At 38.7% G+C, this 18,019-nt stretch overlaps 1 protein-coding gene across 1 annotated transcript in view; it reads right to left on the minus strand.

The window, feature by feature from the left end:
• The window catches only part of LOC132133752 (alpha-mannosidase 2-like), a 64,278-nt gene extending 49,667 nt beyond the window's left edge, over positions 1-14,611 (minus strand). The window contains exons 1-3 of the mRNA XM_059546696.1: positions 14,191-14,611; positions 12,340-12,597; positions 10,664-10,808 (exon numbers count right to left, since the gene is read on the minus strand). Coding sequence (XP_059402679.1) covers positions 10,664-10,808; positions 12,340-12,597; positions 14,191-14,316 — 529 coding nt within the window. The 5' untranslated portion in view covers positions 14,317-14,611. The remainder of the gene's footprint in view (positions 1-10,663; positions 10,809-12,339; positions 12,598-14,190) is intronic.
• Positions 14,612-18,019: the final 3,408 nt, after the last annotated feature.

Consider the following 18,019-nt stretch of genomic DNA (forward strand, 5'->3'; position numbering starts at 1 on the left):
GCAGAAAGAGAGGCTCGCGCTGGGAATGAGAGACCTTGCGCTCGTGCGGCAGCACCAGAGAGTCTCAGAGACTAAATAATGATTGCCTTTGCTGCAAAGACTGAGCTTTATACTCATTCTAAAAAACTAAAATACAAACTGACAAAATAACTGATTTTTCTTCTATTTTAATATTTTCTAAAGTGTAATTTATTCCTGTAATGTAAGACTGAATTTTAGAACCATTACTCCAGTCTTCAGTGTCACATGTTCCTTGAGAAGGAAACAGAAAGTTAAAGCAAAGGGTTGCTAGTTTAAGCTTTAATAAGTAAAATATAACTTCCAAAGGCAGATCTATTATCACTGTAAGCCACCAACTTTGAAAATGTGGCTTACAGCAGTAAGCAAACTTCATTTGGAGATGCAAATTCAGATTTTGAATTAGAGCCACACAATCCAAATAATGGGGTTATTTAGGAATTTCCTACATTTGCTCAATTATAAACGATGGCGATATTGAAAGCTTTCAAACTTCCAAAGACAAGTTTGGCCTTGTAAACCAAGATCTGTTTAGATACTTGAAAGAGATAAATGACAATGCTCAAATGAATCAGATCACTCAGATTATTATACAGGGATAAAAGGAAGTTACAAATAGGGCAGCATCAGAATTATATAAAGGGGTAAATAACACTAGGAGACATTCAGCATAATATATTAGATCAAAATGAGAAAAAGATATATTATGGGAAAGAAGTAAGGCTGCGACCCAGGAAATGGTACAAAGAGGATACATCTACAAGAGACAAGTGGTTTCAAATAGTAACAGATGTCAAAGAAATGGAAAGACTCACATATATACTATGACTGCAACAAACAAATTGAGAAAGCTTTCTTTTATGTTGAACAGATGAATGTATTTGAAGGCTTACGTGAGGGTATAATGATGTATGTACAGTACAGTTAAACCGACTGATCTAGTACACAAAAAGTATGGCCACTTATATTGTTATTTTTGTTGCATGTTTTTCTTTTTCTGTAAGTTTCTCTTCTCTTTCTCTGCCAACAAAAACAATATAAATTTTTTTTTAAAGTGTGCAAATCAAAGTAACCTAGCATTACTACAAGTACCACATTTCCAGTACCACAGTACTGCATAATAAAAAAAAGTTGTGTGTCTGGTTTTACAGAAAGCAGAAAGAACTGTGTGTTATGCTTTAACTATCATGCATACATGACAATAAGGGGTTTACCCATAAAGTTCTTCACCTGTGATGATTGGTACAGCATCTCGCCTCGGGTGTAAATATAAAATTACACTCTGTAAATATAAAAACATGACATACAACATATAGTACCACTAACTTTACCTTTTTACAAAAGTATTAGCTGGTGCCACCTCATTGTTTCTCAATTTTTGAAGCTCAGGTCTACTTGCAATACAAGTTTAAAGTTTCAAATGAGCCTGACAAATATTTAAAAGTGAAGAGTGTAATTTATGTGCCAAATTAGTACCAAATGAAATTGCAAACAAAAAGAGGTTTTGCAAACACTCCCACAGTCTTCTACTAAATACACATAAGCAGACAACAATCTTACACCCTGCAAACAGACACTCCCAATTTCACAATAATTACACACATTTGAATCCCACATGAAATGCTCATGAACATGAAATGACACCATTTAGTAATAACGGCAACTCAAATATTGAGAAAACTAAGCCTAATAACTATAAAAATGCAATGGCATCGGTTTAAACAGATTAAGCCTGTACGGGATTATTCTATCATAAAAAATTATAATTGTGACACCATAAGCAACAGATCATAACTGACAGTTGCTACACGTCCTGAGCCATGAAACATCAGATAATGGCATTTAACAGAAAAACCTTCCAAGAACAAGTTTTCCATCTAGACATCAGTGTGGTTTATGCTGAAGGGACTAACTTGCTGCTTGCTAACTAAACACTAATAAACACAGTTCATTACGTTATATGAAAAAGGTGAATTGAAAGTTAATTATGAATTAAATATAGGTCTGTTCATGCACACTTTTCGTTTACCTTTCTAAATCAACATCCCTACAAAAACAGCAGTGAAACAAAAGTGAAAAGAGAGAGAAATGTTGATACAGAACATAAACAGCACAGGTCGGGTTACCACACATACCAATGATGACAGTCGAACAACAAAAAGCTTAAGCTAGCGAGTCGATTTACCTGTGTGTGTGAGAACAGTGCGTGTTAATTCACCTGGAAATGTTTGCTTAAAATAATGGAAGACTAGTTATCCATTAACAGACTAGTTACACTCGAGTGAGTAATTAGAATTTGAATTACTATTATTTATTTAAAAAATTGTGTTTGTTTGTTTTATTATTTTACGTTGGAATAATTTTCAGAACGATTTTTTCCAACTGATGAATGATACAAACATTGACAGACAATCTGAATCCATCCTGCTATAACGAGCTCAAGAAATTAAAGTAGCAGACACACATGTGCTTAGAATAAACAGACGATATCATTCGCTGGTGTGGATGCTAATATCGTTATCTTTATAGTTATCGAATGGGGCTTAAGGCTGTGACTGGCACTGGCAGTAGTGCACGTGATGTCACACACTCTATAGCAAGCATAATACAAAGTGTAATAACAGTAATAGTTACAAATTGTGTTATTTAGACTAGAAGTCTATGGTAATTCACAAATTACATTAAACACCATACACAGCATTTCCCTTACATTGCCAGGTTTACAGATGCCAAAAATGCCAAAATACAGTTTATGCATTCAGCAAATTAATTTTGTGTTGGTCAATGGACCTTGTTGGGAATGCGGCAGAACAGTGAACCATGTCTTCACTGAAAGCAACACCGCCGCGTTGCAACAGGTTTTGTCTGTCTAGTGTTTACACAGGTTTAGAACTTTTATGGAAGATCTGCAAGCAGTCAACATTCCATGGGACAAGACTGAAGTCACCACCATGGATTTAAGCCGTTGAAGAAAGCTTGTTGACCTATACGCCAAACGGCCCCGGTGTAATTAAGGTTAAGGTAAGGTGCAAAACAACACCCTTTTTACCCTGTCAAAAACAGCTCTTTTCAGAGCAAGCCGTTTTGTAGCATTTTCCTTTAAATGTTAATGAGCTCTGCTGACCCCACCCCTCTCTTCCGAGCAGCTCTCAGAGAGACTGTTTACTTTAGCCGCATTCATCGTGAAACTTGCTAATTAGCACATTTAATAGGAAAGGTGACCTGCAAAGATTCATTATAAAACCTTATACTCACTTCTGTTGGTGAAGCTGGATCACAAATGATAAGCGCGAACATAGATGCATTTAGGTAGACTGGGAGCACATTCCCTTCAGCCACAAACGTAATCCACTATGTCTTAAGCGGCTCAGATGTCAGGAGTAAATGACGACTGCTAACAACAGAACACCTCAATCGCTAAGGAGTCACTATATCTGTCTACATCTGCTCCAGTGGTGAAACAATGGCGGACTGATGACAGCTAACTCAGGACGGGACTATGGTAAGACACCAGTCCAGTCTGTGCTGAAACACTAGTCTATTAAACTATCGTGGGAGGGGCCTGTCTGTGTAACGTCACACAGACAGGCATCTGAGATCGGTTCGCTTTGAGAAAGAGGAAAAAACACTGGGCGGATTTTTATCATTATAGGGTGGTTGTGTACACACACTGCACACATTTCAGTTCAAACTACTTGTACAAGTGCATGTAGCATCTGATGACCCCTTAAACACAATGTTTCAAGCTAAAAGAGTCCCTGCATTCTGTTGCACTGCATCAAGCTGAACACAGAAACATCTCATGTAAAAACCCCCTAAAGATCACAAGATCAGGTGATTCTGCCATGAGGTACTAAAAGGGTTCTCTTTCTGATATCATTTCCCATTTTAAGGTTTCCCTGTAGCATAACAACAAAATGGATTTCTGCATGGATTGCTTTCAATGCTAACATTTAACACTGATAATTTAAGAAATAATAAACAAACGATATGACAAATTAGATCATTAATTTTTTCCCCCCTTTAAGGATGGATAAACCACCAGGTTATTTTTTACATTTCACCCTACAAAAATATCAAAATGAACTGAAATTATTAATAAAACATGTTTAGAAGAAGTGAATAAATGTTTTTTTTCTTCATGAAACATCTGAAATCTCAAAGACAGGACTGACCTGGTAAACACAGATGGCCTAGAAATGATGGTAACACTTTAGAATAGGTAACACCTATTAGTTGCTTATTAGCATGTATATTACTAGAATATTAGCCATGTATTAGTGGTAATTAAGAACATATTAATGCTTTATTCTATTTGACCTTATTCTACATCCCTAATCTTACCCAATACCTAAACCTAACAACTACCTTACTAACTATTAATAAGAAGCTAATTAATAATTTATTGAGAGAAATGTTGTAGTTAATACAGTAATTAACAAGTGTTACCTATTCTAAAGTGTTACCGAAATGATTTAAGATTTACTTGATTTAAGATTTACTTTATAGACTGAAAGGAGATAAAATACAATCTAGATGTAAATACAAAATCCTACAATCAAAGTAAAGCCCCTTTCACACTGCACGTTGGAACCGGATAAATGCCGGAACATTGCCGGGTCGCCGTCTGTGTGAAGGCAAACACGTTGGGGACCTAGTAACTTTGCCGGGTTCAGTCCCGGAACGAGCTCTGTGTGAACAAAAGCCAGAACTAATGCCGTAAAGGGTGTTTCGTAGTGATGACGCACGTTATCGCACAACTATTTTGCCAGGTGTTTTGAAGGCACATCAACGTTCGCGACAAAAATGTGCAAACTGTAATGAAACAGAGATCAGTTAGTTCCTCACTTTCCGTGCTGAAGCTGAGATCGTTCGCCAACTTAAATTAATTAAATAGTTGTATTAAAATTATTCTTTGATCTTTCAAGCTGTTTAATGACACTCAGGGGGTGTTGCAGTGCATCAGTCCAAAAGAAGTGAAATAAAAAGCGCCCATCCATAATAAAAAGTGTCTCACACAGCTCCAGGGGGTGAACAAAGTCATTTTGTAGCGAATTGATGCGTATTTGTATGAAAAATATCTATATTTAAAACGTAATGATCAATTTAATCTAGTTTGCGCTCACTGTTGTACACGGAAGCAGTTCCGGGTGGATGACGTATGGAGGTCAGCTTCGCGGATGTGCCGCTCAGAAGTGATGAGCGCGGAAGCGCAGGGGAGAGATCAAAACAAAACAACGGTCACTAATTAGAAGTACAAAACGAGGATATGTAAAGTAGAGTGTCGGAGGATTTCGATACAATCCAAGAGGAGACTGGTTTTCCTTTGCTAAAGTAAGGAAACTTTGCTTCCTTTGCTCCTGTTAACAAACGTTCATTTTCACGAGACTCACCAGCACAAGCACAACGCTAACCTCATATGTCATCCTCCCGGAACTGCTTCCATGTACAACTGTTGGCAAAAAGCTAGATTAAAGTGATTATTAAGTTTTGAATATGGTTATTTTTCTTACAAAAATGCATTGATTCACCACAGGAGGACTTATTTCACCCCCAGGAGCTGTGTGAGACACTTTTTATTAAGGATGGGTGCTTTTTATTACACTTATTTTGAACTGATGCACTGTAACACCCACTGAGTGCCATTAAACGGCTAGAAAGATCAAGACATTTTTGGGTGAACTAACCCTTTAAATAACGCTGTATATCTGACAATAATTTCCTTTTGGTCCTTTCTCAAACGTAACGTAATATATGAAGTGAACACTTGGTAATTTACATGGAAGGGTCAAGTAATAAACTTCCTGTTTTTATAGAATGCTATTACATTGTTAGATCTATTGCGCTGAGTGAGATGGCTGTTAAGAGGAAGGGTACATCAATTCTCGTCTATCACAGCTATTGAAATACCTTGGGGAATAAAACACAAAATGGCACAAACTATTCAGTAAGCTTGTTTAAAGAAATATTCAGAGTTCAATAAAAGTTCAGCTATCACCAGTACTTGTCAATCAACAGAGGAAGACATTTCTATTATCCCAAGCTATTTTTAAGCTAAAACTCACTGTTTTAGTAAGGCACCTACAATGGACAAAACACAGACTTAATTTTCAAATATAACCATGTAAATATTAGACTATTTGTGTGTAAATTTATATTGTATCTTTGAACTTGGTTGTCATGGAGACTTTCTCACAATAAGCACAAGGGTACCAGAAAGGGACCTGTTGTAACTATGACCCCGTTTACACCTGGGATTAATATCAGTCTCAGGTGATCCAATCACGAGTGGTCAAACAGGGTCTAAAATGTTGTGAAACCAGAGATCCTTCACTCAAAATCTCATCTGAGTGGTCAAATGAGATTTAAGACATTACCAGGTGTAAATAGCAATCTTCTCTGGCTAGTTGTGATAAGATCAAGTGTAAATCAAAGACAAAGCATAAATATCATAAGGATCAACTCTCTTGTAATTAAAAAGACATTCAATCACAGACTAAAAGAAATAATAGAATATATAGATGTAAAATCAAGATCCTACAATTACAAATAAAATCAGGTAACACTAATCAGGTAGTACTAATAAACCAATTTTTTTAAGTTTTAAAGACTGAGAAAGAACTTAATTCCGGACGTAAATCAGTTTTACGCAGAGCTAAATTCATCCAGGGTTTCCCATACATTCATTAATTTGTGGCGGCCCGCCACAATATCAACACTGACCGCCACGGATTGATTCAGATTTTAAAACTATTTAATATGGGTACAATTGTATTTTATACAATCTATACAATGTATTTATAAATATCGATAAACAACTATTGCAAAATGACAGCGTTTCCATTAACCGATGTTATGCGACTAAAATGTCTTTTTTTTCTTCTCGCGACCTGTCATTCCAAAAATCATGGCAACGGACGTTGGTAGGTTTATATATATCACAGCCACCAGACTAGACATTATATTATTATTATCTCCAGGTTCAGGTTGGTGTGTGTTGGTTTTTGTCCACCTCAATCTCCAGGTTTGTGTGTGTGTGTGTGTGTGTGTGTGTGTGTGTGTGTGTCAGAGTCTGTGTGTGTCCACCTCCAGGTCCAGGTGTGTCAGAGTCTGTGTGTGTCCACCTCCAGGTCCAGTTTGGTGTGTGTGTGAGCCTGTGTGTGTCTGAGTCTGTGAGTGTGTGTGTGTGTGTGTGTGAGTCTTTTTGAATGTTTGAGTGTGTGAGCCTGTGTTTGAGTGTGTCAGTAAGTTTGTGAGTTTGAGTGTGTGTGTGTGTGTGTGTGTGTGTGTGTCCATCTCCAGGTCCAGGTTTGTGTGTGTGTGAGCAAAATTTGCAACAAGAAGTCTGTGGAGCAGTCATTGCATAGAAAGTGTAGCAATGGCATAGCAATGTAGCAATAGCAATGTCTTTAAAGGGATAGTTCACCCAAAAATGAAAATTCTATCATCGTTTACTCACCCTAAACCTGTATGAGTTTCTTTGTTCTGCTGAAAACAAAGGAAGATATTTGGAAGAATGTTTGTAACCAAACAGATATTTTTTCCTACTATGGACGTCAATGGGGACCGAGATCTGTTTGATTCTGTCATTCTTCCAAATATCTTCCTTTGTGTTCAACAGAACAAAGAAACTCATACAGGTTTGGAACAACTTGAGGGTGAGTAAACGATGATAGAATTTTCATTTTTGGGTGAACTATCCCTTTAAGGTATCTGACACTAAGTGTTGGCAATGGAAATGTGTACTTGTCACTAAAAATATATGATATATTTATGATATATTTAACTTAATCCCCCTTCCCCGGTCCCCGGTCCCCGGTCCCCAAACACCACACCACCGCAAATAGAATCTAATTCTGTGGGAAACACTGTCATCCCACAGGAATTAAGTCAGTAACACAACAGACGTTCATCCAAACTATTTCTACCTCAAAAAGGTTTATTTAGTCAAACATGGATGATTTTTAGACTATTTAAACTACAGCTCAATCTATAAAAAGCTTGTAATGAGTAATCCATGCAAGTGCTTTAAAAAATATTCAAGGCTTCCCATTGCTGCTATAAAATACTAAATAAATTAAAATACTAAATAAATATTTTATGATTTAATATGAATTCATCATCAAACTTGTGCTTAATCAAATGAATTCATACATTTTTAACATTGCATTTAACAATGTAATTAAATCATGACACTTACCTTTTCAAATAAACCTTTTTTTTTGTCAGTTAAGGTGTTACACAACAAAACTTGCATACTGTATATATTAAAACATGGATGAACATATTGGTTGTATGATATTTTTTAAACAAGAATAATAATAATTTTCCTTTCAGAAGTACAATTTACCATGCAATAATATGTCACAATTTCTTCAAGTCAAACCAAACTTTTATTTAAGCAGTCTGTAGTTATGAACTGTGAGTTTGTGTTGCATTTAACGATTTAATGATAGCTTTTCTTTCAAGCAACACACATGTGTAGATGTGGGCCAAATTACTAATTAGTTTATTATTTATTTTTTCTGACAGATTTATCACCCAGCTGTAAGTACACCCAAACATTATTGTAGTGGTGAGATTTAGGTGAATATTCAGTGAGAAAATATATTTCATTGTTGCCTTTGGCAGGCAAAAGAGCACAGAAACTTAAACGTGCAGTATGGAATTTTTGGCCACCAGGGGTCACTCAATGAAAATAATAACATGAGACGTACTTTGATGACGTCGGGAAAGAGCGTAGGCTCATGGGAGTTATTGTTCATTGGAACAGGCGCTCTGTCGCTCCCCACATTCCTCACTCATTTTAACTGAGGCCGGCGTCTCAGCTGCGTGGCGTGTCAGTTTTGAATTCGGCTCCCATGTTAATAGGTTAGAGCTTGCAGACTGCCTGCGTGAGACGCGTGTCTCAGGCGCGGCTCGAGCCGCGCGGAAAACGTGTGCATGCTAGAAATAGAACCAACGACGCCTATTTTTCACGCGACACGCACGCGTGTTGGAAGCGTTTCCAGGCAAAATATAATAGGAAAATATGTTTATTTTGTAATTTTGTACACAAATACATATTAATTCATGACATTTTGATGTTTGAAAGTCTATAGGTTGACATAAATTCAGATACAAATGTAATTTAAAAAATAAATAAATAATTATCGATTTTCAAATATTGCACCTGTCAAACATAAGTCTATTTTGCCGTCAATACTGTTGACGGTGTCCTTTATCAGTAGGCTTTATATTTATGTTCAACATGAAGTATAGATATTGTTGTCATGAAGACAAGAGTCTGGTCTGTCAGCGGTCTCCCTCTATGTCACCTACAGCAGCAGCAGCCCCCACGCTTCTGGCATGCAGCAGAGATGCCACGCAGCCAGTGTGTCACCAGCCTTAGTATTTTGACAATCACGTATTTTCGAACGGAGAGATATATGAATTATCAGACCCCTATCAAATCAATATTCCATCTAGCTAGTAGTAATATATGTTAAAAAAAACACGGTTGCCTTTCGTTAATAATTATAATTAGGCTACGTTTATACTATGATATCGAACAAAATAGTGAACTGCATTTGAAGCTACTTTATCCAGCTAGATATAGAACACATGTAGATTTACATTATACTCTACATGAGAGCTAGTCCGTCTGCGTTTTACACAAGACATCATCGTTTCACAAAATATACGGATAGATATAGTTAGCTGAATGGATGCATACCTGTTTATTAGAATGCAAGCATCTCTCTGTAGTTTCAGCTTGTCACGAAGCTCTCTCTATCTTGGAAATGCAACTCCAATATTTACCCGTGTCTTGTTTCTTCTCTTGTCCCAAAACCTTCTCGGGTCATTTATTTCACCCGTACGTTTGCGCTTCACAGAACGTGCAGGCAAAGCATAATCATGATCCATAACTAAGTTATTGATTGAGGTATAAATACGAATATAAACAATATAAATATAAAATATAATAGTCTCGATCAAGGCTAGCTACTACTTTTTCTTCTTCGTCTCGTCTTTGCTTCTGTTCACCTTTGTATTTGGCGGTTCCGCAGGAAGTTAGATAAACTAGAGGGGTCAAAGTTTATATGACGCCATAGACGGGCGACAAAACGGAAATAAAGAAACGTGCCGTGTCTTCTAATTAAACTATAATTTTCTCCGGATTTTAAAGTTCGTGGAAACTGTCGGGATAATGTAAGTACACAAAAAATATATATATATAACATAGATACAGTGATATCTGCTATTTTTAAAGCAGAAAAATTACATATTGCGCCTTTAAGCTCAGAGAGTGGCTTTAGTAGTTGACTAGTTTGTGTAAGAGTTAGCATTGAGTGATATCCATAGTAGGGATGCACGATATTGGAAAATATATAATATACAATATTGGTTTTTCTGCACAGATGCACGATACTATTGTCTATCGGCACAACCCTAGTATGAGTACTTGACTAGACAATTTTGTATGCAAATTCGTATTTGAATAGATTCAACCCCGATCTGCAACCAATCAAAGCCATTAAACTACAAATGTTTGTAATATTCATCATGTACATACATCAGACAAACACATGTCTGTTTTCTTAATAAATGGTGATTCTCATTGTCTACAAATACAAGACAATGGCCAACAAACATTATCACTCACCGGGGTCATTATGTGAATGGGGCACAACAAAGACTTGGAGTGGCTCATTGTCCCATTCATTGTCCCGATACGAGATATCAAAGCCTTGCTTCCATACACCACCATCAGGGTTATCAAAGCTGAGTAAGTCATAAACATCCAGCATCTGGAAGAAAGCAGGAGAGAGCATCATTTAACTGGACAATAACAGAAATACTTTCATTCGATTCGACCAAGTGCAAAAGTCATTTCATAATACTAGACATGTACATTAATATATATTGGTTATGAAAATGTATCATTTTGCACACTAACTTAAAGGAAGTTTTGAGAAAAACTCACTGATAATAAGTATCATTATAACAAAAGCATCCACATGGCTTCTCTGTGAAAAAATCATTTACACATCAAATAAATCAAAAGAGGATAGCTATGTCATTTTATTTGCGTTGGCTAAATTCTATTTAAATCCAGATGACATGTTAATTTCATTTGTTGGTTTTCTGAAAGAAACAAAAAAAATATATTCTCAAGCAATTCCTGCATGTAAACTCAAAGTTGTTAATTTGGATGGAAATTAAACTGAATTATTGACAAACAACAACCATGGTGTTTGTCAAAAAACAGTAGGTAATTAATTCAGCAGGGGACTTTTTTCCTCAAGCAATAAGCAATAGCAATAAAAATCACAACTTGCATCTGTAAATGCTGATATTACATCATGTCCCCATGTAAAACAATTAAAGGTGAAAAGGGGCTAAGGAAAATGCAAGCCATAGACAAATGCACATGCAAATATATGCAAAAATGAGTCTGCTAGAGTGACGCAATCCAGGCACTGAGATATTTCTCAACCTCCACAGAACAGTCAGTCTCTGGAAAACAAGTTTCTCTGGCATTGATCTATCCATGTTTACTGTAACATTGTTCAGGGGGAAAAAAACTTTCAAAAAAGTATATTGTGCATCATAAAATAGCAAAATATAGTTTCAAGTTGACTGTGAATTTTTTTTTTCTTACTTTCTCTCAAGCCAACCAAATGCTTATGTTTGCTTATGTTACAGTTTAATCCTTCAGATAAAGTCTACCTTTATTACACAGTTGACCAATATGTAAGTGTTGTTTAGTTTCATATGTATGTCTTATAAAAATATGATGACTGAGGTTTTAGTTTGGAGGAAGAATGGAATTCAACTCCGGGTTCCACCATGAATTAATTAATTGTTATTTGAATGCATGAGTTCTACCACAGACAACCCATGCAAATATTATTTACAGCTGCCTTATTTCCAGTTATTGTTGCTGACAAAAAAAATTATACTTTTTGTAAATTGCTGTAACTTTTATAATTCACTCAGAATTTGAACAGCAATATAATTTACTGTATATATATATATATATATATATATATATATATATATGTGTGTGTGTGTGTGTGTGTAAATGTATGTGTGTGTGTGTGTGTGTGTGTGTGTCTGTGTGTTATAGATATATATGTGTTATAGTGTATATATATATATATACAGTAAATTATTATATTGCTATTCAAATGCTGAGTAAATTATAAATATATATATATCAAATATTGACAGGGCTGTATAAATCTGGATCACTGGCCTGACTGGGCAAGCAAAAGAAATATGATTGTTGAGAATAATCAGTTGGTCCACCTAATATAAATACTTATTTTTCTGTACCTGTACTCCATCTGCTGCCTTGGAGTACGTGCGTGCTGCAAACTGACAGTCCTCTGAGAGGATGGGGAGCAGCGCAGGAGCAGGGGCCAGCAATTCCACGTTCCCCTGATTCATGTTCACATCAGGAAACATTTTCCCATCTTTCACAGTTTCCCTCAGGTTAATTACAGAGTCCCTGATGTTGGCAATGATCTCATTGTTCTCTGCAAGTAGTCTTTCTAAGTGGTCTATTTTGTCCTGCAGAATACCAAGCTGGCCCTGCAGAAGAGAGTAAAACAGTGAGTAACACCTTTAACACTGCCTCGGACAAGATCACGCAGCCCTTCAGCACAAAATTCTGACAATGACATCTGAATGCATTACTACATGATAACAAAGCACAATTGAATGTAGTGCATCTCAGAATTTTTTACATAACTTTAAAGTAATTTAATGCAGCATCTGGCCAGCAGCTTGTACAGATCAGGCACAGGCACTGTGTCTGTGAAAATGTGAGAGACTAAAATACAACATTTGATTCGAATTCTCCCTCTTTCCACTGTGGGTCGCAAATGTCATTCATTCAGGTGTACAAAAATGTGTTACATTAAACCATAGTACATCACTGTCAAAGAACATCAGTGTTCAATCTTGTAAAACAAATAGACAATTGGTCGAAAGGGAGTCAGTTCTTAAGTTCAGAAATTAAGAACTGACTCCCTTTCGATTCATGAGTCCAAATGAACTGAAGTTTATGACACTGAATTTGAATCTGTTTTTAATTGAAAATTTTAACTGTATTAAGTGAAAAAGTAAACTACAATATGAAGCATTGTGTCTGTCTTAAAACCTAGTGAGCTGCCAGCTGAGAATTGTCAAATATGTTTGCGTATTTTCGCGCAGTCAAAGCCCAAAATGCTATTTCTCGGCTACGATTCTACTAATTCTCATTACATTTACATGTGTTTAGTTCACAGTCTGAATCAAATAAGACGGAATAAAAAAAAACAGTGTAAAAGGAAATAATGCAAAAACGACATGTTTTTTTTGACCGTGCAAGCTGCACGCAAAAGCAAACAGCGCGAAAAGTATCGTCCGATTCACGAGCAAATGACTCTTATGAGTCGATTCAATTAATGAATCGTTTAGAATACAATCGAATGATTTCGGTTTAAATCAGTCTGACAAAACCAATACTGAACAAAAAGTTTTTCTTCCAGTCATGTCCGACTGGAAATTAATTAACAGCTGTTTTGTTAACTTGAGGTGCATGAAACGTTGTCATCGTTGTTCATATGACAAGGTGTTCCAGAAAATACACATTTGAAAAGATACCTTCATTTTAATCATAAAAATACAATTATATGTTACGGTAGGTAGGACTATTTATGCGAGCCTGTACCTATATTATGAATAAAAAAAATCTTAATTGAGCAGAAACAGTGTGCAGTCTATGTAGTGTTTTGAAACTCAACCCATGAACGCTGAGGAAATTATCTTTGAGATCAGTTCACTGTCCGCAGCTAAACACAATCTCGTTTTTCGTTCGAGTTCTTAATTGCTTAGAACAGTATCGTGATTCTAAGTTATTTAGTGGAAAATGCACGATAAAGTATTTGAGAAACAGGAAATCCAGGAAATGACTGACTGTTCACAGCCATCTTTGTGTCTGTTTGTTATCTTAATAGTGTAATGTCAATTGGAAAGAACCAAACTATCAATTCAAACTATTGCCTTTAATCAACCACATCACCATCGAGTTTTTTTAGCCTATAAGTTTACAGTCTGAACACAGAAAACACACATCCGCTGACAATCTCTTTATATAAACACTGTTTATTGATAAGCATAAGACAGGAGAAGAATACTCACGTTTTGACTTCTCTCTCCATTCGGGTTTTTGCTCTGGTCTATGTGATCCAACATGAGGTACAAGGAAAATATCACAACACAGAATATGGCACTGCCAAGAACTGTGAACTGTCTACTGAGCTTCATTTCACAGATGAGTCTTCTACATTCACATGCAAGGCAAACTTTTAAAGGCTTGTGTCTCGTAGGTGACAGGAGGCAGAAGTGAAAAAGAAAGGTCTTTTCGCCATGAAGAGTTGCGCGGAAGAGGACACCTTCTCTGTCTGACGGCGTTGTGTATCCACGGACTGAAATGCACTGCGATCTGTCTTCAAAGTTTTGACGATGCGGAAGAGTTTGTGTGATTCAGCAAATAGCGATGGTCAAACATGCAAAGGAAGAACAGCCCTGCCTCCTTCCTGCGCTTACTGTGCTACAGACAGAGCGAGAGTGAGCGAGGAGTTGCGCCGCCTAACGAGTGCATAGCCTACACACACACACACACACACACACTCAGTTGAGTGTTGATACATTTAATGATAATTCATTCCTCTAATTAATAGGTTCCTATTATGTGGTTTTCAGGGTGTTAACACCCTGTGAATAAATAAATATATAAATGAATAAATTTCCTGCTGCTGGTCTACACACATTCACTTAATATTTTATAATGCAGCTAGCAAATGTATCATTGGAAATCAATTCCTTTTCAGTTTCACATGATTAATTCAACCAGAACTTGCATTTCCAGTGTCCTAACACTTGTTTATTCTAATGTGTCTCCCTATCTTCTCCTATCCTGCCCTGTCCCGTCCAGGGGCGGAGCTAGGGAGTGGCCTTGGCCTAAGCTTGGCCACCCCTTTGGTCCCCCATTCAAAATCAGTTTTTGCCCCCCCCCCCCCCCCTTTTTTTTATAAAGAAATGCATTTATTAAGATGTGGAACTGCCGTATCTCTTTATGGCCACATCAAACGTGAGACTTATTAGACGCGTAACCTACTTCTACTGTTCCTCCGCAAGTACAAAAGAGCGCGGAGAGGAACATGTGCCTATGAGCTTCAGTAGAACTACTGTGAACTGCGGTCTGATGAGATGATGTTGTAGGCTATATGTCAGTAAAACAAACTTTCCTGTACTGACAGGTGTTTTACCATGCTGATAGGTGTTTTACTCTGCTCATGGCGCACACTCTTCAACTTTACGTGCATGTATAGGCGCACAACTCTATATCGCTTCATTATAAATAATGCGTACAAGAAACTATGAGCATAGAATGTAGTTCTGTTGTCAGTTAATTCATGAAATTACCAAAAAGGCGATTAGTGTGACGCTGGAATATGAAGGACAGGAGGCAAAAGCAAGTTAACAGTAATATTTGAGATGATGGTAGGTTGGAGAATGACGCAGGAACCGCAATGGCAGCACAGACTGGTGAGTAGGTGAATTGAGTGCGCTGATGATGATGACGGCGGTGGTAAATCCAAGTGAGGTGACAATAATCCGTGAGCGAAGGTGATGATCCAACAGAAACCGAACAGGAGACAAAGCAAGGCAGGGACACATGAATCAGACATCAGACACAGACGACCTCAAACAACGATCTGACAAACAAGAGACGAAAGACAGGGTGTTAAATAGGCAGTTGGAATGAGATGCACTTGCCGCTGATCACCCCCATGAAACAATCAACATGACGTAACATGAATACAGCTGGAGACGGTGCATTCATGAACCGTGACAGTACCCCTCCTCCTAAGGACGCCTCCTGGCGTCCCCAGAATCTCTTACCTGTCGATTGTAATCATCGATAAGGGAGTGATCCAGGATGTCCCTAGCAGGTACCCAACTTCTCTCCTCCAGACCGTAACCCTCCCAGTCCACCAAGTACTGAAATCCGCGTTCCCTCCGTCTAGAGTCCAGAATGCGATTGACCGAATAGGTGGTCTCCCCATCTACGAGTCGCGGCGCGGGGGGGAACCGGGGTAGGCGGATTAATGGGAGAATGAAAAACGGGCTTTATTTTGGATACGTGAAAGGCGGGATGAATTCTCCTGTACGCAGGAGGGAGTTTAAGGCGGACTGCCACCGGACTAATGATCTTGGTGACAGTAAACGGACCAATAAATTTGGGAGCCAACTTATTAGATACGGAACGGAGAGGAATATTTTTGGTAGAAAGCCACACTTTTTGACCCACGATGTATACGGGAGGCCTTGACCGGTGGCGATCGGCTTTGGCCTTGGTGCGCGCCCCCACCTGGAGTAGAGTCTCGCGGGCTCTAGTCCAAGTGTGGTGACACCTCTGGACGAAGGCGTGAACGGAGGGGACCGCAACCTCGGATTCCATACTGGGAAAAATAGGTGGCTGGTAACTACACTACACTCGAAAGGAGATAGGCCCGTAGCTGATACTGGTAAGGTACTGTGGGCGTACTCCACCATAGACAATTGTTGGCTCCAGGAGGAAGGATTCTTGGAGACCAAACATCGCAACACCCTTTCCAAATCTTGGTTGGCTCTCTCGGTTTGACCATTGCTCTGGGGGTGAAACCCTGAGGACAGACTTACAGTCTCTCCCAGTAGTCTACAGAATTCTCGCCAAAATTTTGACACAAATTGGGGTCCCCTGTCGGAAACCACGTCTATCGGGAGGCCATGTAAACGAAAGACGTGGTCTACGACGGTCAACGCTGTCTCCTTGGCTGAGGGTAATTTGGGCAAGGGAATAAAGGGGGCTGCCTTCGAGAACCGGTCCACCACGGTTAAAACTACCGTGTTGCCCTGGGAGGGCGGGAGGGAGGTAATAAAATCTAGAGCGATGTGGGACCAGGGTCTCGAAGGAACCGGCAGCGGTTGGAGTAACCCATCAGGGGGCCGATTGGAAGTCTTACCAGTGGCACAAACCGAGCAAGCCAAAACAAAACTGTGAATGTCGCGAGCCATAAGTGGCCACCAGAATCGTTGCTTGACTAAAAATCTAGTACGGTTAACCCCTGGATGGCAAGCTACATTAAAGCAATGTCCCCACTGGATAACGTTGGACCTTAATCCCTCCGGCACAAATAAGCGGTTCGGTGGGCACACGGGCGGCGGCGTTACCCCTTCTAAGGCCGTTCTGACCTTCGATTCGATCTACCATGTGAGAGTGGAGACCACTAATGTCTCAGGAAAAATACACTCGGGAGTGGACGGGCGTTCGGAATGGTCAAAAATACGCGACAAAGAATTGAGTTTGATATTTTTGGAACCCGGGCAGTACGAGATAGTAAAGTCAAAATGTCCGAAAAAAAGTGCCCATCGAGCCTGCCTGGAGTTCAACCTCTTGGCGGTGCTAATGTACTCTAAATTCTTGTGGTCAGTCGATACTATAAAAGGAACCCCCGATCCTTCTAACCAGTGTCGCCATTCCTCCAATGCCATCTTAACTGCCAACAATTCTCGGTTACCAATATCGTAATTTCGTTCTGCCGGAGATAAACGATATGAAAAATACGCGCAAGGGTGGACCTTGTCGTCTAAGGGAGAACGTTGAGATAACACCGCTCCTACCCCCACCTCTGACGCGTCGACCTCCACCACGAACTGACGTGTAGGGTCAGGGGTAATCAGAATAGGGGCTGAAATGAAACGGCTCTTCAGTTTGGCAAACACAGCCTCAGCTGTGTCTGACCACCTGAACGCAGTCTTGGCAGAGGTCAAGGCGGTCAGAGGTGCGGCTAGTTGGCTGAAGTTGCGAATGAAACGCCGGTAGAAGTTAGCGAACCCCAGAAACCTCTGTAGGGCCTTACGGGAATCTGGGCTTGGCCATTCTACCACAGCCTTAACTTTCTCGGGATCCATGCGTATTCCC

The sequence above is a fragment of the Carassius carassius genome, chromosome 4, assembly GCF_963082965.1.
Source record: "Carassius carassius chromosome 4, fCarCar2.1, whole genome shotgun sequence".
Taxonomy (NCBI): domain Eukaryota; kingdom Metazoa; phylum Chordata; class Actinopteri; order Cypriniformes; family Cyprinidae; genus Carassius; species Carassius carassius.